Raw genomic sequence first — 22,374 nt, 5'->3', positions numbered from 1 at the left:
TCATTCTGCTTTGCCTTGGCGCTTGGCCACTTACTGGTCTTTTATTTGTTTAGATTTTCATTTTTGTGACATTTGTTGCTGTTGCTGTTGTCTCTTGGCTTTTGTTTTTGTTTTCTTGAGAGAACATGAAGTTGAGAGGGTAGGATTGTTCAGAGGAGTTGCGATGGGGGAGGAGAAACGATCAAATTATATTGTCTGAAAAAAAGTTTTCAGTAAGACAATGTAAAATCTGCTTGTAAGGCAAGTTTGTGGGGCATTTTCTTGACTAATGATTGGTGCAGGAGGGCCCAGCTCACTAGGAGTGGTACTAACCCTGGGCGGGTGATCCTTCTTTGTATAAGAAAGCAGGCTGAGCAAGTCAGTAAGCAGCATCCCTCCATGGCTTCTGCTCCAGTTCCTGCCTCCAGGTTCTCACCTTAAGTTCCTGCCCTGGCTTCCTTCAGTGACAGTGACCTGAAAGTTGTAGAATGAAATAAATTCTTTCCTCCCTAAGATGCTATTAGTCATTAATAATTCAGAGACTTGTCATAATTCAGTGACCGCCCCCCCCAGCCACATGAGGTCGCCATATTGATTGGGGCAGATCTAAGTCTGAGAATGAGACTCTTATGGGTAAATCTGCAACTCCTGCATGCTAAGAGATGCAACAAGAGACTGACTTTTGGCTTTTTTAGAAACTTGAATTAAACCTCAGGACTAAAGGAGTTTCACAAACATTTTACTTCTTTCCATCATTGCCTTTTTGCCATCACTCCTTAGTTCCCCTCAAAATTATGATGAAACCACTTTTTTGCAATATTGTATCAGGAGTATAAATTAATTTGAAACAACCAGTGTCTAATCTTTCTCTGTCCATTAATGAACAGGAGCTAGGCTGAGCAGGTTCAAAGTCCAGAGGAGCTTGGGGGTTGTTTAGCAAAAATCAATTTGCAAAATTATGACAAAAACATAAACTAGAGACTCAAAGAAACACAGAAATGTGATGGAATTTTCTGTCTGTGGCTTGTTCATCTGTATTACTTAGTCCCCTGTCATAGAATTATGTATACCCATGTCATCCAAAAGAATTTTTTCCCCATAATGAAAGAAATTTGTGTGGCCCAATACAGTAGCCACTGGCCATGTGTGCTTTTGAGCATTCGGAAGTTGAACTGAATTTTGCCAAATATAAATGGAAGTAGCCACCTGTGGCTAATGGCCACTGTGGTTGACTGTGGGCCTATTCAGAGCTAGGGCAGGTTAGACTCACTATATCTTGGTGTGCCCATGACATGCAAGGCCCATTTAAAATGCAAATTACTGTGTGTCTTCTTTTTGGAAGCAATACATAATTAAGCTGAACATCCTCCGTGAAGCGGTACAGACAAGAAAGTCTGTAGTAAATTCCCTTGGGTTGGTGCTACTCTTTGGCTAAGTCAGGAGGAAGGATGGAGAGTTGGTATGTGGGAATTGGGGCCCAGGAGAACAGTCAACCACACTGTGACCTGGCTGACTCTCACTGGACAGATAGTCCTGAGTTCTTTGAACCTTGACCTTCACAGGCACCAGAGGTCAGCATCCCCTGGACATCCCCCAAGCTCTGCTGGACTCTGAACTTGCTCAGCCAAGCTGATATTTGTTAGGGGACAAAGGAGGATTAGACACTGGCTGTTTTAAATAATTTATGTTGCTGATACAATATTGCAAAAGGGGCCGAGGCTGGGTGAGTGACAGGCCTACCTGTTGAAACAAGACAATGTTGCAACTAAATCAAACCACCTGACTAAACTCATAGATCAATGCCCACTATGCTGTGTGGTTGATTGTGAGGAAGAAAGTTGGTTACTTGTACAAGGAGACAGTAGCAGCTCTCCCTGAGTCCCCAACAAGAAGTACTCTCATGGCAATGCTCATATCCTAGGCCATAAGCTTCAGACCCCAGAGACCAGTTACAGAAGTCCCTAGTAGAGATGACTGCCTGCCTGTAGGGCCGGTACAATCCTAACAAAGACTGGCTCCTTCCTGCCATGGAAAAGTCGAATAAACTCCTGACAGTAACTTGGAAGCACACAATTGTGTTCTGTTTCACCAACTGGCATGCACCTAGGCACAAGGGTCCACTCTGATACAAATCCATGTGAAAGGCAGAAAGCCAGCTTTTTCTCTCACACAGTTCATGGAAGGAAAGACAAGATGCCAAGGGATTCAGACAATGTTGACAGCAAGGTAAAGCAGACATGGGATTTGTGAAAAGATTTCTGAACAAAAATATGACAAACACGTGGGAAAAGAAGGAAAAGGAAGGAAGGAACAGAGGCAGGCAGAGAAGGAAGGAAAGAGGCAGAATGTATCTTTTGAAATTTAAATGAAGCCAGGAAATGCAAACATACCCCTCAGAGACAATTGGCCAGTGAGTGATAGGTAAATGCTATCAATCATTCACCAACCTAATTCTAGGACCACTTTTTCATATAGATCTTGGCCATACTGATCTTTTGGTGGAAAATTCTTTTCCCAAATATGCCAGTCCAACACTGGGCAGCTTTTCCAACTAAATGTCCTGCTGTTATTACCACTGTATAGGAACAGGAGACCCTGCTGAGCAGCAGATGGATCTCAGTAGATGCCAACACAGAAGCCAAGCCCCAGGTAGCAGCTAAGAGTACACATTGTCCAGTTAAACTATATGAAGGCTGGCATAGGAAAATGTTTCCATCCCTCAAAAGTCAAACAAAGGACAGAGTCACCTACACACTTCACCACGGGGTTAGGTGGGGGAAACCCCACCTCAGCAAAACAACAAATCAGTGTGCCCCTGTCTAGTACCAGAAATATGCATGCTCATGTCAGTCTTCTGCTATTGTGACAAATACTCAAGATAGTTAAGGAGCAAGGTTTATTTTGGCTCATGGTCTCGGAGGCTTCAATCTGTGGTCATGTTTCAGCTCCTTTGTGAAGCAGAACTTCGTGGCAGGAAACGGCTTGCAGAAGAGATCTGTTCGTCTGCTGGTTCGCAGACGGGGCAAAGATGCACCCTCCACTCCATAGGCCCTGTCTCCCAAAAGTGCCACTACCTCTCAGCAGCATCAGGCCTGGTGACCAGCCCATCAAACCGTGACCTTTGTGCTTTAGATAAGTAACATAACAAATATATTTAAGAAGACTGTCATTAACCTCTCAGATACTGAACTATTGGGCTCATCTGAGTTACTGTAAGTGGGCAGTGAAGGCTACTACATTCAACCTGACGTCAAACAGCCAGCAGGAAAGTAGGTGAGCCTCCACCTGAGAGAATGGTCTCCCTCAACATTCATCCTAGTTTTGCAATTCTTTATCATTTCATTGTGATTTTTCAGTCCAATTTTTATGCATGTCTTTTAAAATACAACAGATAATCAACCCTCCCTGCTGGTAAAGATGATTATGATGTTTCATCTGAAAGCAAAGCAAGGTCTTCCACACATAACTGCCTCTACTGTGGCCCCTTGGCAGACACTAGATCCATGCAAGTATTACCTCCACACGTCAGTGGTTGCCACACCAAAGCCCAGGCCTTCCCTCTGCATCTCAGCGTAGAGAAGACTTTGTGTATGTCAATGGGCATTGCCTCCCAATGACAAGAAACACCTCTGCTTCCTGTTTCCAGAGTAACAGCAGGAAACAGCACCACCTCCCCGCCCTCAATAACGCTCTGTAAAGTCCACATAAATAATACCTCAGTTTGCACAAGAATGCAATTTCAGTTAAGGTGCTGATGACTGGACACTATGCTGATTTTTACCCTTTTCCTTTTATAAAAATGATCAGCTGCCTTTTAATAATGTCATGTGCTTATGTTTCCAAAACTGTTAAATTCTTATGGGGGGGGCTCTTTTTTTTTTTTTTTTTTTGGTTTTTATGAGACAGGGTTTCTCTGTATTGTTTTGGAGGCTGTCAGTCTAGCCCGGCCTCGAACTCACAGAGATCCACCTGCCTCTGCCTCCCGAGTGCTGGGATTAAAGGCGTGCGCCACCACTGCCCGGCTCCGGGGGGCCTCTTTAATAGCTAATATTCTAATTTATTCAGTTACTAGAAAATATCTCATTTGTTTACTACATTACATAGGCTGCTTTTCTCTTCTTGATTGTGAAGTTATCCATTTGGCAATCACATTACTACTAAGCGAAAAGTTCTTATTTTAATTATAAAAGCAAATGTGACCCATGATTATTAAGAAAACTGCTTGTCAAATCAGACAGTTTATTTTTGGATATAATTAAGTACCCCCGGGCTATATTAAAACCTTGAAGATACTGATTTCTGTGCATCTGTGGACAGTTTAAAATAATAAAAGGAATCAAACCTTCTTGCCATTCTAGGTGATTGTGAAATTTAATTATCAGCAGCCATCATCAAAACAAAGGCATGCCAATTCCTTGACACATAATTGAAATCTCCAGAAGAAAATTCTGAAGAGATCTCGTAAATGTATTTTTTAAAGTTAATGCTAGCCTGATAGTTTCTTTAGTTATATGTCAGTTAGTAACAGGCATAAAGACGCACTTGGCTGATGTCATTAAACAACAGAAAGTGAGACTATTCAAATTGGAGAACTTCGAGCATATGCTAAATAAATCACTGTAGTTCCCTCCTCGCAGACACCAGCAAATTCCATTCACTCTCAGCTGCTCCCATATTGGGACCCTGCAGAAGTCAGATGTTCCTTTTCTAGGACTCAGATGTCCAAGTTCATCAAAGCCTCCAGTCAGGCCTGCTCCCAGGGACCTAGTAGGCCACTTCAGCACCAGCAGCCAAGATGTGATACCGTAGCTGCTGCACCACTAAGTAGAGCACTCTCCCCATGGGCATGCAAGATATATATATATATATATATATATATATATATATATATATATATCCCCTTATAAAAGGTAAGCCCTTCCTGCCCCCTCTCTCCTTCTGCTCTAGCTCAGAGGCTAGCTGCCTCTGCACCTCCCCCCCAACAAACCTTCCATGTGAGCTCTGTTGCATAGTGTGACTTTGTGGTGCCCCTTGGCTCCAACCCATTCAGGTCTTCTGCCCTAAACTACTACACCACCCACCAGAGAAAAGGATCAATGCTCCAAGAAACACAAAAGAAAGTCAGAAACATTCCCATCTCCAGGCCTTGGCCTAAGTTCTCCCTCTTCCTGAAATGCCTTTTTCTCTGCCTGCATTTTGTGTCAATGCCTAACCCTGTGTCACCTCCACTGGCCACTCCAGCTGAAGCAATCACTCCCCTGCCCTGCACAGTCCTTTACAGGATGTGTTATATCACTCTAGACTAAGGGTTGCTGCCTATCTCTGCTGCTGTGTCTCAAGGAAGATTCTAAAGTCATCTTTTCCATACAAACACTCACAGTTATGTCTGAAACCTGGTATAAGCTCAATAAATGTTTCATTGGTGGATCCCAAACTCAAGATCAAATTCAGCATACGAGGGAAGAAATGTGTTTCATGTGCACTGGGCACTGAGTTTACTGCAGCACCTATGATTGGAGCCATTGAGAGCCTTCATTTCATTCCTCAAGAAGACAATCTGTTCGCACCATTCTTTTTTTAAAGGTGTGTGTGTTATGTGCACGCACGCACGCACGCACGTGTCTGCACTACCCTGGAGCTGGAGTAACAGGTTACTGTGAGCTTTCAGGTTCTCCAGAAGAACAGCGATCTCTCCTAAGCAATGAGCCGTCTCTTCAGCCTCTGCACTCTTATGCATTAGGTCCTGTGTCCAAAGCTCAGCATACTGACTTAATGAGGAAATTGAGGCTAGGAAATATTAAGTAACCCACCTCAAGATGCCTCACTGGTCAGCAGTGGAGCCAGAATTCAAATGCGATGACCTCAGAAGTTTGGAGCTACAAAAAAAGCTAGAATTATCTCCCTTGCTAAGCCTTGAAGCTCAAGCCTGGCCCACAGTGGGCCCTTCAGCCCGGTGACTAATGGGTTCATGGAGTGCCCTACTTTCTCAGACTCAGGCCTCTGCCTGAGAGAACCCAGCTGCTCCGAGAAACAAGCTCTATTCTTTGCTGCTCAACACCTCTCACAGGTGTGAATTGCTTATGTCTCTGAATTATTCATTATCTACTACAATGGTAAATGTGCTTATAAAGAACTATGATTCCATATTTTGCAAGACAAAGTGTCAGATGAATTGGTGAACTAAGGTGCATAAGCCCCACAGGTCAGGTTGATTTACATGAAATGGCAAGTAGATTCACGTCCACTCTTTGCATTTCTGATTTCGTGCAATCTCCCAGTTTCCAACAGGATTAAAACAGCGGTCCATAAGAAGAGGAAGGAAAGGATTGGTAAGCATGCCTCCCCTATCTGCAAAACAATTACCACCCTCTGAAGCTCATCCTGGCTTCTCTGAGCAGCAGAATCTTCCCAGGGCTGAGTTAGGATTTTCCAATCAGGCTGCTTAAACTATATCGAGATCCAAAATTTCAGATGCCACACCATCTGTAATCCATGCCTCTAGTGCATCCTGCAATGCTACTGTCTCTGCGTCCTTTCCCAGTGTGTCCCTTTGCTAGCTCTTCCCCTTCAGTTCATTCAGTGGGGGCAGTCTTCGGAGAGGGAGAACCAACCATGTGCTAATAGGAAGCCAATGGCTCTGCATTTTAAATTCAATGTTAGTCAACCAAAATGAATTGAAACGCTGCAGCAGTGGTTTGAGGGTACTAAAAATAAGCAGTAGCATTTGCTGAGTTCTCAGAATTAAAACCACAGGCGGTCAACTTGTTGCTGCTCTTAATAGGAGCTGACTGCTCTGCCCACCAGCCCCTACCGCCAGCAGCTCAAACTACAGGACACCTAACAATGCTGTTTTTATTAGTTGTCAACAGTCATTAAAGGAAGTGTCAGCTCCTTGCAACTAAACCTGATCCCCCATCCTCCCCTGCCCCACCCCCCAAAATAGTGGATACCTTTCAGGAAAACACCTTGTGCCACATAACAGTCAAACCTTGGTCACAGCCCTACCTTGTGTTTAGGATTTCATTAGTTACACATCCATAGATGTGCTGGGTCTCTCCTCCACTCAGAGTTTTGGAGAAGAATAAAAAGAATACAACAGGACACTGTACACAATTAGTACACTGAGCATTCCCTCTGGGACTTCAAGAGCATCCTGACCCTTGAATTCTGTATACTACACCAAATGTCTTAGCAGCCATCCCTTCAGGGTTTCTTATTAAAGTTCTCAGTGACCAAAATGGTAGTGGAACTGTGTCTAATGCATCATTCTGATTAGAAACCTGTCATGTTCAGAAACCAGTGGGGCTGCCTCCATTGATTCTTATGCCTTTATATTCATTATCTTTTTTTCTCTTCAATTAGACCTGCTGATCAGCCATAGAAAAGCTGAAAGCCCTTCTTTCACCCAACTACACTTAACACAGACAAAAATCAGAAGCCCTGAAAGTAAAATTACAGAGTAGTATAAGAACATGTCTAGAGTCTCCACCACACAGAGAGACACACATACACACATTCTCTCTCTCTCTCTCTCTCTCTCTCTCTCTCTCTCTCTCTCTCTCTCTCTCTCTCTCTCTCTCTCTCTCTCTCTCTCTCTCTCTCTCTCTCTCTCTCTCTCTCTCTCTCTCTCTCTCTCTCTCTCTCTCTCTCTCTCTCTCTCTCTCTCTCTCTCTCTCTCTCTCTCTCTCTCTCTCTCTCTCTCTCTCTCTCTCTCTCTCTCTCTCTCTCTCTCTCTCTCTCTCTCTCTCTCTCTCTCTCTCTCTCTCTCTCTCTCTCTCTCTCTCTCTCTCTCTCTCTCTCTCTCTCTCTCTCTCTCTCTCTCTCTCTCTCACACACACACACACACACACACAGTAAATATGCCAGAAGGAATCCGAGAGCCTGGGCTCGACCTCCATGCCACAATCTCACTTCAGCAAGAAGAGCTTGCTCTCTCAAACCCATGCCCCAAGCAAGTGTCTCCAAGGAGCTAATTTCTGAAACAAACAAAGAAATCCGAGTCTGCAAGGAGCAAGGGTTTGCATCCTTGGCTCTGGGTATCAACGGTATCAGGCAACAAGGCAGACAGGTCGGGCGCCTAGCTTCGCCCTCACCTTCCTCGAGCCGCCAGCCCCTGCTCCAGCTGTGCAGAAAGTACGAGGCTGCCCGGCTGCTTTCGCTCTCCGGGAGCCCCAGACCCCTGGTCCGCACGCCTAGGACACCACCGAGTCCCAACTCTGCACTGTCACAGGTCAGGCGCCGAGGTGCTGGGGCACCAGGATGCGGACCACCCTAACAAGTGTCCCGTGGGACGCCCTTGTCCCGCGCCGCTCTCCAAGAGCAGGCGGGACGGCCACAGGTAGATTCTCCATCCCTGCACGGGCGACCGCGCACTGAAACTCACCGGAGGACACGGAGGAGCCGGACAGACTGGAGTTGCTGGACGCTGCCATTTCGGCGCCGTTCGTCGCCGCTCGCTCAGTCACAGTGCGGGCGGCGTCGCCGCTGCCCTTGGCCGGCCGCTCGCAGCCTGCGCGGCCCCCAGCCCATGGCAAAGTCCTGGGGACGCGCGGGAAGCACCGGCCTCCGGACTCTGCCTGCACTTCCTGCTCCGCCAGATGACGCGCTGCCGCCGCCGCTATTTATTCGTGCTCGCCGTCCCTCTCGGCGCCTGGGCGCGCTCCGCTGCGGGCGTCGGGGTGGCAGGGGCGCAGCGAAGCCGAGGCGGCCGGCCGGGAGGATGGGACCGCAGGTCTCACCGTCCCCTCCTTCCCCACCGCGGGCCCACTCCCTGTGTGCGACTGGAACCTGGGTGCCCAGCGGCTCCCTGCACGGGCTCTCGAGGGGGATCCCGCCTCCGTCGCCGCACTTCGAGTGGCCCGGGCAAAGGCGGGGGAGACTGATAGACAGCGACCTCCCCCTTCTCCCTCCGCCCCAGCTCGGCTCGCGCGCGCACACAAAGGAAGGAGAGGAACGCCGGCGCTCCGGGCTGAATTGGCTCTGCCGGCTTGACAGCTCCAGAGTCCCTGGCTGCAGGGGGAGGCTGCAGACCACGGGGTGGGGACCGAGTGGACTGGGAGCTTGCCCCGAGGTGCTGGGCAAGCCGCCAGGGACTCAAGACGGGCCGAGCAGCAGTGTACAGCGCTGCTTCCCGGGTTAGAAGGGGATGGGTTGGGGGGTCCTAGGAAGAAGGTAGTGGGACTCCAGCAAGCTCTGGGCTCTGGAGCAGCCACACAGCGGGAGGTGGGGAATTCAGAAGGCGAAGGCGGAGTCACTGAGGGCTAGGTGCAGGGCAGAAACAGGCCAGGATGCCACAGAGGCTGAGGAGCGTCCCTTCCACCAACCTCCAATTTGTCCTTTGTTGCTTAGGAGCCGAAGGTCCCCTGCTCTGCCAAAGAACAGTCTCCTAAAGCACCCGGGGAGCGAATCTGGCTACACCTAAGTACCCCAACCACTGGCAGGGACCATGCCCAGAAAGTCCACTGGGCTTCCGAGACTGGTCTTCAAAAAAAAAAATAGAGACATCCCAAAGGTGGCATCAGACTTACACAAAGAAAGAGGTCCTTTATCCCTTGGAAGGATACCCACAAAAGACCCAGCCTCTGCTGCAGGTGCAACTGTACCATTTCAGGAGAAGGAACTGCCTAGGTGTGTGAGAGAAAGGCTGGAGCAGGTGCGTGCCATCCTCCTGTATTTAAACCTAAATTAATTTCCCTGGGAGGAAATGTCATGCAGACTTTTTAAAAAATCCTTTTCATGCTCCCAGCAGGGTAATCGGTTCTTTCAATCCTGAAGCTACAGAAAACTGTGAAATTTGAACAGAAATTGTTAGATCAAAGGAAAAAGCAAACATTAAAGGAATGAAAGTACTCTCATTATAGAGCAAAACGGGAAGTGTTCGCATTGGGAGCAGCGCGGTTTTGCAAAACATGACTAAAAGGGCATAGTCCATTTGAAAATTATCAGGAGTGACTCAAAGACAGCAGCCATTCCCGGGGGGCCTCCGCATCCGCAGACGACCTCATGTACAGAGAATAATAAACGTTAAATGATCGCAATGTGCGCTCGTGTCACATTTTCTACTTGATTTAAAGTGTATTTTAAAATCCCCCTCCAGGATAACATCCCAGTGTGACTGCCCAACAAGTTGTCCCTGCCCATTTTTTGTTTGTTGGTTTGTTTAAGAAAAAAGAAACGACTTGCTAAAGAGCCTGAGGGCCTCTAGGGAGAAACTGGACCCCAATGCTGCCAAGTCTCACTGTTCCCACCCACTTTTGGAGGGCAGTGCCACCTCATCTGGTTGGGGACATACACCTGCTCAGCATACCCTTGTCCTCCGTGAGAGTAGCACTTTTAGACACTCGGAGGTCAAGACACAACATGAGATTTAGTTGTTTCGCTAGTGATTTACGAAGTCCTCCAGACCTTTAGATGATAGACATGACTAGATCATTCTGCAGGATTGTTGCCACCTGAACTTCGAAGAAAACCAGCATCGCAGTTCCAAATTTGGTTCTGTTACCTATTCATCTAAGATGTCAGCAAACGATTCAGGCCGTTTCTCCACTTCCCTAACTGATAATATGGAGTGTTGTTAAGTGTAAAAACAATACTAGGTGGATCCACATTGGACCAGGCATAAACACTGTATTCAAGGAGTGGTTGTAAGTTGTTCACCTGAATTATGGAATCAATGGTTTGAACGATGTTTGCTTTCTCTCCTGGAGATAACTAACCAGCAGTGGCTTATTTACTGAGGTAATGTCTCATTTGTGGCCCAAAGATTATCTCTTTTTATGCCCCAAATTGAGCAGTAAGTGATGGGCTTCATTATTTATTGTGAACTTCACAGAAAGTCTGGTTCTGTTTGGGCAGATTATAATATTTGCCTTCACAGAACTTTAGTAACAAGAGAAAAGTGTGCGGGCTAGAGAGTTGGCTCAGCATTAGGAGCTGTTGTTCTAGTACAGGACCTGGGTTCAGGTCCTAGCACCCACATGGTGACTCACAAACACCTTTAACTCCAGCTTCAGGAGTTCCAACACCCTCTTCTGACCTTTGTGGGTATCACATGCAAACACACAGATGAAACACTCATATAAGTAAAATAATAAGTGATTATTTTTAAGAAAGCAAAGTATGGCCCAATGAACAAGATTATTTTTATTACTCCGGATAGATGAAGGGATGGAGCCACTGTGAAGGCACCACGGGTAGCCCTGTGCAGTACACAGGCAGAAGACAGAGATTCTTGAGTGAGACCCCGCTGGTGGCAGGAAGTGAATGGTAAGCCCAGAGCCTGTTGTTTAGAAAAACGAAGATGGAGTGCCAGTTTCTGAACTGACACTGAAAAGCTGGTGGCTACTTGGGACTACTGAAGCATAGTCAGCAGAGAAAACGCAGCAGGCTTAGCTGCTCATGACCAAGATCCACTTTCTCTAGCTCAAAGGCCAAGGGGCTCTACTAGATGTTTAGTGCCATAAATTAACAAGCAAGAACCGAAGCAAAGTGCTAAGTCCTTTTGTCAGTAGGCGCAAGAACCAATGGTGGGCCTTCTGACATGTTTCCCCAAGTGAAATAATAACACCTTCACTCATGCACTCTATTCACTTCTGAATGGCAAAATCCCTGTTGCTGGTGAAATGAGAATATTGATGCTACGAAGATCTGAGAGTTGTTAAGTTCTAATGTAATCTGGTACAATTTTCTTAGATACTGCATCTTCCACCAAATGATAAAAGATCCATGGGCAAAGGAAGATTTGTCAATGTGGTCTGATACAAAGCTTAAAATTGCCATTTGGTTTAACTCAGCACTCGTCTACTTTCTTTTGTATTATTTATATTTATTTGGGATGTATTCCTGTATGTGTGTATGCATGTATATGTATGCATGCATGCTTATATGGGTATGCATATGTGTGTACGCACCTGTGTGCATGAGTGTTTATGCATGTAAGTGTGTATCCACATACATGCTTGCACAGGAGGGCAACTTGCACGAATCAAGTTTTCTCCTTCTACCATGTGGATCCAGGAATTGAACGCAGGTCATCAGGCTTGGGGACAAATGACTATCTTACTATCCCCTAGCTATAACTTGATTGTAGATTTTATCACCAAATCAGTAATTCATAAAGCAACCTCCCTTGTGGCCTAGGTTACTGGGTGTGAAGCCAGGGCAGCTGAACAGGCCCCTTCCTTAAAACCTGCTTCCCTTTCTAATCTTCCTGCTGTCTCCTCTCACTGTGCCTATGTACCTTGGAGCTATCAGTGCTAGTCTCCGTCCAGGTCCTCCCTGTTGTGGGGGCTATGGCGAAAGTTCACCCAGAATGCGCTTTGTCCGGAGAATCTTCTTCCCCAGCCAGCTCTTCTGTGGAAAGCCCTCAGTATGCCGCACCTCCCTGTGGGCAGATCACAGGTCCACCTTCTGTTAATGGCAATGCTAGTGTGGGGACAATTTTCTCTCCCCTGTCATTCAAAGCTCTTTTGGAAGGGGTGGGGAAGGGGGTAGGTTGTCCCCTGTCTATCCTTTGTGTAATATATCACGCCATGCACACAGCAGCCATCAAGAGGTATTTTCTGAATACGTGAGCAATGAACTGAATGACTTTTTGCCTCTCTGGCTGTGACCACTGAGTGATGAGTAACACCTCTGGGCACAAAGGGCAGTGGACAGGCATGTGAGGACACTCAAACCTTGAGCAAGACAAAATGAAGTGGTAAAAACAAGAGTCACATCTAATGACGTAAATGTTTGTAGTCCATGCCCTGTCTCTCCGTCAGCAGGGACTGTTACCACTCCTGTAATTTATTGCTCACAGGGTATTCTTACATTACTATAATCTGTTATTTCATTTTAGTGTTCCTTTGAAGTTTGAAGCAGACAGAACATACCGCAGGGTGAATGTCCCAGCGTGTGGAGCTGCCCTCAGCAATCATTCGGGGTGTTTCTCAGAGGTCATTCCCTTTCACTATGCTAAACACAGAATGAAATAGTCCTTACTTCCAGGATTAATCCAGCGGTCGGTGTTCACGAGAGAATTGTGGGGCTGTTCGTCAAGCAGCTTTAAATATTTTATGGCAAATTACTCTGGCCTGAAAAGCGGCCCCTTTGCTGTCAATTCCTCATCATCAACATAATTTGCTGGAAGAACTATTTCAAGTCTTGTTTCCTATATAAGATACCTACCCCTGCTAGAAAAACACTGGCTTTTCTCAGAGAGCAGAAAGTCAACCGAAGGCAGAGGCTGACAGCCCTCAGTGGACTTAGAAGGTACCATGAGCACACAGCTGGCTCCCAGGGCAGGTAACAGTCCAGTCAGGGAACAAAGAAGAGTCCACACCTGGGGTGCAGACAAAGAGGCTGCCTGCAAACCCATTGCCGCTGCAAATCGCCAGCTGCTGGAGACCCCTAGTGGAGATCCACACGCTGCAGGCACAGATGTCCCTGCAAGTTAGTGCTGCTCAGGGGAGGCAATGCCTCCAGAGTCCAGTGTGACCACTCTGCCAGTGAGCAACACACACACACACACACACACACACACACACACACACACACACACACACACCTCATTCTCTCTCTCTCTCTCTCTCTCTCTCTCTCTCTCTCTCTCTCGCTACCCTCTCTTTAACAAGAGACAGAGACTTCATCAGCACACTGCACATTGTGATTTTGTATCCCAACATTTTAAAACCATAAAACTTGCCGGGCGTTGGTGGCGCACGCCTTTAATCCCAGCACCCGGGAGGCAGAGGCAGGCGGATCTCTGTGAGTTCGAGGCCAGCCTGGTCTACAATGTGAGTTCCAGGACAGCCTCCAAAACCACAGAGAAACCCTGTCTCGAAAAAAAAAAAAACCATAAAACTTTCTGCCCTCACTGTCCTCAGAGAAATCTAAGATAAACTCAAGTAAAGAAAGCTCCAAGCCTGCAGTGGGCCAAGTGCGGACTGAGGGTTTGTGTGTGTGTGTGTGTGTGTGTGTGTGTGTGTGTGTGTGTGTGTGTGTGTGTGTGTGTTCTGAGGGGTACCTCTGGCTACTTTTACCTTTCCTGCCAGAATTTGAGTCTCTAAAGGCACCTTCTCTGCTACTTGTTCATCTATTCATGCATTATATAATCCACTCGGGAAACTTATTAAGCACATACTGTGTGGAGGGGTGTGCTATACCCATGGAATAAATAAATATATGAGGAAAACCATATCCTTACCTTGGGCCCTCACAGTACAAGGCCCGATCCTGCTTTCTGAGGTCCTCATGCGTCACCTGAAATCTGCTTACACTAGAGTGGTCTATATGGGAAATCACAGGTGTCGTCCACATTGATGAAAATGTCTTTCAGCTGGAAAGTTGGCTCTTTTATTGTTTAACAAAACATCTAAAATCAAGTGTCAAAAGCTATTTTCTAGGTAATTGACATTTTCTCAGCCACAATTTGAGCTTATTGGCCCAGGGAATAAACTAAATAGTATGCACACAAAGACATGTGCCACACAGCAATATTTCTATTGGTCACAGACTACATGCATGGTAGAGATCCCATAGGAACTATAAAGGGGCCAGTTCACCCACCATTATCATGTGGGCATGTAACTGCTATGAAAATGCAACACAGCCTGCTACCTTTTCTACCAGTGAGACAGAAATACAGTACATGCAATTTTTTCCAGTACCCCTGATAATGACCACAGTGACCATGTTACTGCTTTGCATGTTTGCTAGATGGTAAGTTTTAGCATGATTTCGGGGAGTATTCTTACACAGAAATTCAAAGCTCAACGTAAAATGGCATGCCCTATTATTCAGCCAGCAGCCTTCCACATTTTGGGATTGTTGGATCTTCGGATGTAATCAAGAGATATTTAGTAGGGACTAACCTTACCACCTGGATTGAGTAAGTACAAGAGCATAAGCTGTGATGTTCCCTCAGCAACAGAATCACCTGGTGACACAGTTCTCAGAAAACATCTCATCAATGTACATGGAGAACGGAAACTTTCTCCATCTAGCCCGGTCCCACTTGACCAGTTTCTCTCTGCCCACCAGTCGCCACAGCCACTTATAAGATAACCATTCAGAGACATAATGTATATTTATAATTGTTTGGCCAATGGCTTAGGATTGTTACTGGCTACTTCTCTCTCTCTCTCTCTCTCTCTCTCTCTCTCTCTCTCTCTCTCTCTCTCTCTCTCTCTCTCTCTCTCTCTCTCCCCGTTCTGATTTCCTACTTCGCTTTACTCTGCCTAGTCATTGGTCAAAACAGCTTAATTTGGAGGGGGAGGTTGTTGTTGTTGTTGTTTTGTTTTTCAAGACAGGGTTTCTCTGTGGCCTTAGAGGCTGTCCTGGAACTAGCTCTTGTAGACCAAGCTGATCTCAAACTCACAGAGATCTGCCTGCCTCTGCCTCCCGAGTGCTAGGATTAAAGGCGTGCGCCACCACCGCCCAGCAAAAAAACAGATTTATTCATCAGCCAATAATAGCAACACATATTCTAAGCATATAGAAGGGCATCCCAGATCACATCAATAAATGATGATTGTATTATGATCTTGACCCTCACCCTCAGAAAACTGGAATCAATATATTCATTTCTTCCCCCCGCCCATGCCAGCAATAGATTCAACAAGGAAACAATCATTTTTCTAAAGGAGGAGAGTGAATACACAGTGAAGGAAAGTCAGCAGACAGTATCTGGGCCCATCCACTACTGCCAAGAATCCATCTGCTATACATGTCTTAGACTATGTGGAAAAAGAACACGAACAAGTGATTCTGAAGAGGCTTTATGTGTATTCTAGAATAGACCTTTTTGTCATCTGAGCAAGTAATGTAAACTCAGTTTCCTGATGTGTAAAATGGGGCTGGTTCTGAATACCAGTTGACAAGAGTTTGTGATGGCTGGGTAAAACAACACCTGTATCTGATGCACAGAAGCCTGGAGTTCCAGCACTGTTTGTGCTTTAAAGCAAGTGTGGCGGACCTTTACTTGCTCCTTCAGAAGAGTCTGGAAGGATTGTGGTTTGTGGGAAAATAATTTTCATTCCCTTCAAAATGTCACCCATGTAGGGAGATGGTAAGACCTATAATCCAGGTCTGGGATTTGGAAATAAATCTGAGTTCAGATCCTAATTGATCTATATTCATCTGAAAACCTTGTTATTCACAGCTGGAGATGATAATCTGCCTCATCTTTAGGTGGATGATTGACAATCCTCCTCCGTACTCAATGACGCCCATGCAGCAGGTGTTTTTTCTTTTACTTTGATTCCTGGCAGAGAATAGAGTGGGTGTCTTAGGATTTCTATTGCTGTGAGGAGACACCATGGCAACTCTTATAAAGGAAGAACATTTCATTGGGTCTCGCTCACAGCTTCAGAGGTTCAGCCCATTGTCATCACGGCAGGAGGAAGGCAGTGTGCAGGCAGACTGTAACAACTGCGAGTCGGACATCGTACCGGCGACAGGAGGTCAACTGTCTACCACACGGAGCAAAGCTTGAGCAAAAGAGACCTCAAAAAAAAAAAAAGCCTGCCCCCACAGTGACATACTCCAACGAGGCCACACCTCTTAGTAGTTCCACTCCCTTGGGGGGGGGTCATTTTCTTTCAAACCACCACAGTGGGTGACAGTATCTAAGAGTGATGAGCAGCAACTCAAAAGCACAGCTCTCTGTCCATGCTCCCCAACACCCCACTAAAAGGAAAGATGTTCTCCCACCCGTCCTCTACTGGGAAAAACTCACTTCCCTGTCACCGGGTGATACAAAGCCCCTCTCATTATTTACTGCCTGCTCAGGACTTCGGCACATTGTCACACACTTGTAACAATCCTAAAACGGGACTCACAATCTACATTTCCTGTGGGAAAAAATGGAGACCAGTAAGCTCTCAGTGTTGTAATCAAATTGCACAGCCACCTCACTTACAGGTTGATCAAAACATCAAAAAGGGAGACAATATAAATAATGTCTCAAGGTCACATTTATCCAATTCAAGCCAACTTAGGCTGTCTCTGCAGAATACACAAAGGAAACTTACCTTCCAGTTTGTTTGAAGTTTCTGCTCCTGAGTAAATATTTTCCTGTTTGAGCCTTCACTGGGATGAGATACAAAGGGTTTGAAAGATGTTTTATGTACTTTAAATATTTATTCCTTTTTTACCTGAACCATCATTTTGTGTTGTTTAAAACATAAGCCTTAAGGGCAGGTCAGGCTCCCTGAGAGCTAACGATTTATGGTCTGCACTATAGGGCTCAGATAGGGGAACAGGCATGAAGTCAGGGAGATGAAGATGCTATTTCCCAAAATGAAGGGATTTCAAAGATCCAAGGGACGCTCCCTAGTGAGAATCCTTGTCACTCACCTTGCACACAACCGAAACTATATTATTGGAGCATCACTTCCTCTTCCTGGGTCCTCAAAGTGCCGTGAACACTTGGTGTAATTTAGTCACTTCATGTGGGGGAGACTCAGGCATGGAATAAATGAGATATTTTCACTTAAATTTCCACATTCCCCACCCCCACAGCTGAATTCAATTCTAGGTAGAGGGTCATCACATAGGAGAGAACCATATAAGCTTTAATACCCCTAAAGGTATTGCACAGACTTGCATGCAGAAAGTCTGGGCAGACTTCCCCCTGCATTTCTAAGAAGTTCAAAGGGGTTAGGTGATTAACATCTTGTTGGGCAATAAGGGCCTTGGTCTTATGGTTTGAAACTCGGAGTACTTTCTCAAAACCATCCAATGGACTTTCACAACTCCCAGTGCTAGGACCACACCCGGAATCATCGAGGCGGAATTTACGGGAGAACTACACAGATCAGTATTAAAAAGATAAGGAAGAGCTCCCAGCTCACTGCTGTATGCTGTAAGGCTTGAAGATGCTGGTAAGACTGGAAGACTTAGCAAACAAATTATACTGGGAAAGGAGCTGGCTGCAAATGGTGATTGGCCAAATCTGCCTATCTCTGGTCTGAAAAGAAAAGGTAAGGTGTCCAATTCTTGCCAAGGTCTTTGTATGACTGTATCCACAGTGGAGTAGGAGAATAGAAGGTAACATTAGAACACAAATTTTCCAGTCAGAAGAGCGGCAACTCTTCCTCAGATTTTAGTCCATGCTGTGATTTTTAAAACACATGCCTGGGTGAATAAGCCTAAACAATCTGCACTTCCTTTAGGGCCACTCCCTCGGGGCAGGCAGCTGTCATCCAGGCAGATGTTTCCCAGCAAATCCACTCTATCATTTCTCAATCAGAAAGAAGATTAGAAATGGGATTTTCAACTCAGATGGGGTTGAAGGGTGATGTTTATGCCAGAGAAATACTTCACACTACGGCTAGAAAAATTGCTTTGGGAAAAACACCTTCAACTTCTGATGCATTCTAAACATATGAAAATAAGACTTTGAATGGAAGGAGGCGGTATCCCAGCTGAGCCAGCCCACCGCAGACACCTAACGGTGTTGGGGAAAGCTCTGATGAAAAGGTTTCAGCCTCCTCCCTGTGAACTGCTATTCCCCAGGGATGAAATGGAAAGGGTGCAAGTTACATAAACTCGAATGTTTACAGTAGTTAACTCTTGGTTGTGTAACAGTTTCCTCCAAGATTGATACTGAAAGACCTCGGCATCAAAGCGCCGGGCACTGAACAGAACCCTCTGCCCAAGAACCGGGGCCAGACCACTGGCTGCAAATGCAAGAGGTGATTTATTGAGTACACAGGCGCCTGCGGATGCTACTGCAACTCAGGTGCAGAGCATACTGGGCTTGTAAGGAGTACAATATTTATAGAATTTTAATGGTTACATAAGTATCAGCATAGCAACAGGTATTTCATTGGCTACTTAAGCATGGGCTGAGATCATCTTGGGGGCAGGGGTAGTTGCCAAGGACTAGGTTTCCTACATGAAAGACCCCGGCACGCTTCAGCAATTAGTATCCGGGTCCCATGACTGCTATAGTGATCAGACACAATTGGGGGCCAGGGTAGTTGCCAAGGACTAGGTTTTCTAGCATTGTCATATGAAAGTTCCCAGCACGCTTCAGCAATTATTATCCAGGTCCCATGACTGCTATAGCGATCACAGACATCCTGTTTTGAGGGTGAGACACCTAGTCTGGGTTTTTCCACTAGGCAACGGCTTCGCCTTGCTTTTCTTTTCCTAGGGGGTCCTGGGTAGGGGTCTTTCAATACATTGGACCCAGCCTGGAAGCTGAATAAGGTAAATAACACAAGTCCAAACAGCTTCAGGAAGTCCCTGAAACTTACCAGATCCAGCAGGTCCATCCCTGCCTGAGAAAGCAATAAAAGCTGAGAGTCCATCTCAGTTAACAGCTAAGCTGCAAAGACTCAGAAAACCCAAGTTACAAAGAAGTCCCGGCCAAGCTAAGCTGTAAACAAGGCTTTGACACGAGATCAGCTGCCCGGAAGATGCAGAAAGAGACGGAACTTCTTGGAAGATTTCAGACCAATCACTCCAGCTGTGGAGATGCCTGTGGGCTTAACGGTGTCCCAGCTTTGATCTTTGACCCATGCTGGAGCAGATCCTGGCAATGCTGCTGTTTTTCAGTCATTTCTGCCCCTGTGACCCCTTGCCCATACTCTTGTAAGTAACCCCAATGAATCTCATTGGTTCACAAGGTTGGATTTTGATGGTATCTGCACCCTGTTCTGTTGTGAGATCCCTAACTGGGGTGAATAGATGTGTGTTGTGTCTCCCCAGGAAAAGTTTTGTCACACAACACTCACATGTTATAGTAAATTTATGTCAACTTGACAGGTCCCAGGGTAACCACAGCCTTGCTCAAGTATTATTCTGGAGGTGTTTCGAGATAAGACAAACATTCAAGTCAGCAGGCTGGGTAAAGTCAAGAACCCTTCCTAATGTGGTGCTGAACAGAACAAAAATGCTACCCTTCCTTCAGGAATGAGAGAAAGTTCTCCTAGTACTTTCAGACAGGTTTGGCATCAGTTTCCCTTCTGCCTGCAGATTTGAACAGAAAGACTCGTAGTTCTTGGGGCTGGAGTCTGCTGACCTTCAGACTGGAGCCAAACACTCCTCTCACCCGGGTCTACAGCAGGACTTCCTCAACTCCCTAGTCTCCAAAACGTAGAGTAGATCTCTCCCTTCACCCCATGCACGCGTGCACGTCATATGTAGTCATATTATGATATATCCTATCTGCATAGACATATTTATTTATAATATTTTATAATATAATATACAATATTAAATATTATTTATAATACAGATATATCCTATGTCTAAATATCTGGAATGCTTTTCTTTTCTTTTTTTTCTGTTTTCTTTTTCTTTTTTTTTTTTTTTGGTTTTTACGAGACAGGGTTTCTCTGTATTGTTTTGGAGGCTGTCGGTCCAGCCTGGCCTTGAACTCACAGCGATCCTCCTGCCTCTGCCTCCCGAGTGCTGGGATTAAAGGCATGTGCCACCACCGCCCGGCCTGGAATGCTTTTCTATAAACTTCCTAACACACACACATTCTCTCTCTCTCTGTCTCTCTGTCTCTCTGTCTCTCTGTCTCTCTCTGTGTCTGTCTCTCTCCTGTTTGGTTGCTGTTGCTGGGATAAAACATCATGGACAAAAACAGTTCACAAAGGAAAGGATTGCACCGTCACTAAGGGAAGCGTGGACAGGACCCTAGAGTCAGGAAATGAAGCGCAGACGGTGGAAGAGCGCGTCTTACTGGCTCACTCAGCCCACTTTCATACACAGCCTAAAGCTAGCAGTGGCACACAGAAGTGGACTGGGTCACCTCACATCCATCATCAGTCAGAACAATGACCCACAGTCTTGCCCACAGGTAGGAAGCGTTTATCAGTTGAGACGTTCTCTCCCCTGATGACCCTAATGTGTGTCAATCTGATTAAAAAAAAAAAAGTAACCAGCACAATTACCCTTGTTTTTCATGGATCACTCTGCTTGATTTAAAAAGAAAATTGAAACCCAGGACCACCTGCTCGGGAGTGGCAGCATCCCCCAGTCAACTGGGCAGTCCTGCATCAATCCTTAATTAAGAAAACACCCCTTCAGGCTTGCCTATAGGCCAATATGATAGAGGTTCCCTCTCCCAAGATAACCCCAGCTAGTGTCAAGTTGACAAAAAACCATCACACACACACACACACACACACACACACACACACACACACACACACACTTTCCATGTATTTTCTCGTCCTCTGTCTCCTGCTCTGCCCCTGAGATCTCTAGGCAGCGTATTGATGTATTAAGACTACTCTCCTTCTGTGCTCTTCCACATGTCTAATTTTTCAATAATGAGAATGTATAATTATCCATTTTTTAAAATGCATGTTATTAAAGGTTTATCATGACCAATGGAATGGATTATGTCCTCATATCACGGTGCCTGTGTTTCAGAGCAATGCTTCTTCTCAAACTTAGAGTCCATGAACACGACCTGGAAAGCTGTTAGTATTGGTCCCTGAGCTGCCCTCCCCACAGCTGCCGGCTCAGGGGGTCCTGGCATAAGCCAGGGCCTGCATTCCCCACCACCTAGTGGGTGGTGCTTAGGCTGCAAGTCCTCAAACCTTGCTGTGAGCAACAGCACCTAGGGTTACTAGAATAGTGACCGAAGCCCCTTACTAGGGAACTGTCACTTAAGCCCTTGCCGTGTTCACGATCAGTTCAGCATTTTAATAGACCCTGCAGCTGTCTTCCTGCCTTGCTCTCTCACTCAGCTGAAAAAGCCCGGAGGCAGTGTCACAACTTTTGTATCTCTCTTCATTATCCCAGGAACCTTTCCTATAATAGAATTTTAGAAATGTTTATAGAATCAACTGTTTATCTTTGTTCTGGTTTCCCAAGCCATTTGAAGGCAGCAGGCTGCCCTGATTTTCCACGCGGTAGGGCAGATGCAGGATTAACACAATGGGACGCTGTCTGATAAGTCTCTTCTGTCCTGCCCTGTGAATTTAATTTTATATAAGCTCAGTTGTAATTCTCCTTGGGAAAGTTAGAGTCAAGAACCTGAATGCTTCAGACCCCCTTGTGACATGAAAGCTTTGTCTATTGAACGTTGCCAATCTTGAGGGACATTGAGTTTTCCTAATTTGCATTTCCAGACGAGTGAATGTATGCGACCCTGTAGACAAAACGCCTGAATGCTAAACTCATCTTTTTTTTCAGTTTTGACCCAGATATGTGATATTGGACAAAAATACCCTAGGGTTTGAAGTGTATAATATTGACTGTATTTGTCAACTTCTTGAACATGATAACCTGGCAAGATTTATGAGAAAGAATGAAGAATGTTACAACTTTATACATTTTCATTTTCAAGTCTGTTGTTATATTCCCCTTCCACTACATTCTGCCATGTCACGGAAGCCTAGCTTTGTTTTTTCATATTGTTTGTGATGCTATTTTATTATTGAT

The 22,374-nt window shown here is 45.7% G+C and overlaps 1 protein-coding gene across 2 annotated transcripts in view; it reads right to left on the bottom strand.

Annotated features, from left to right (window-relative positions):
- Chn2 (chimerin 2) overlaps positions 1 to 14,219 on the bottom strand; it is a 252,893-nt gene extending 238,674 nt beyond the window's left edge. The window contains exon 1 of one of the 2 annotated variants that reach the window (XM_021231033.1): positions 14,168 to 14,219. In XM_021231033.1, the coding sequence (XP_021086692.1) occupies positions 14,168 to 14,216 (49 nt within the window). In that variant the 5' untranslated portion in view covers positions 14,217 to 14,219. Of the gene's footprint in view, positions 1 to 8,362; positions 8,479 to 14,167 lie in introns of those variants that run through there. The other variant, XM_005076808.4, reaches the window with a different exon arrangement.
- Positions 14,220 to 22,374: the final 8,155 nt, after the last annotated feature.

The sequence above is a fragment of the Mesocricetus auratus genome, unplaced genomic scaffold, assembly GCF_017639785.1.
Source record: "Mesocricetus auratus isolate SY011 unplaced genomic scaffold, BCM_Maur_2.0 Super-Scaffold_100676, whole genome shotgun sequence".
Lineage (NCBI taxonomy): Eukaryota > Metazoa > Chordata > Mammalia > Rodentia > Cricetidae > Mesocricetus > Mesocricetus auratus.
Note: the sequence above shows the minus strand (reverse complement) of the source record. Positions and strands in the feature narration are given on the sequence as shown.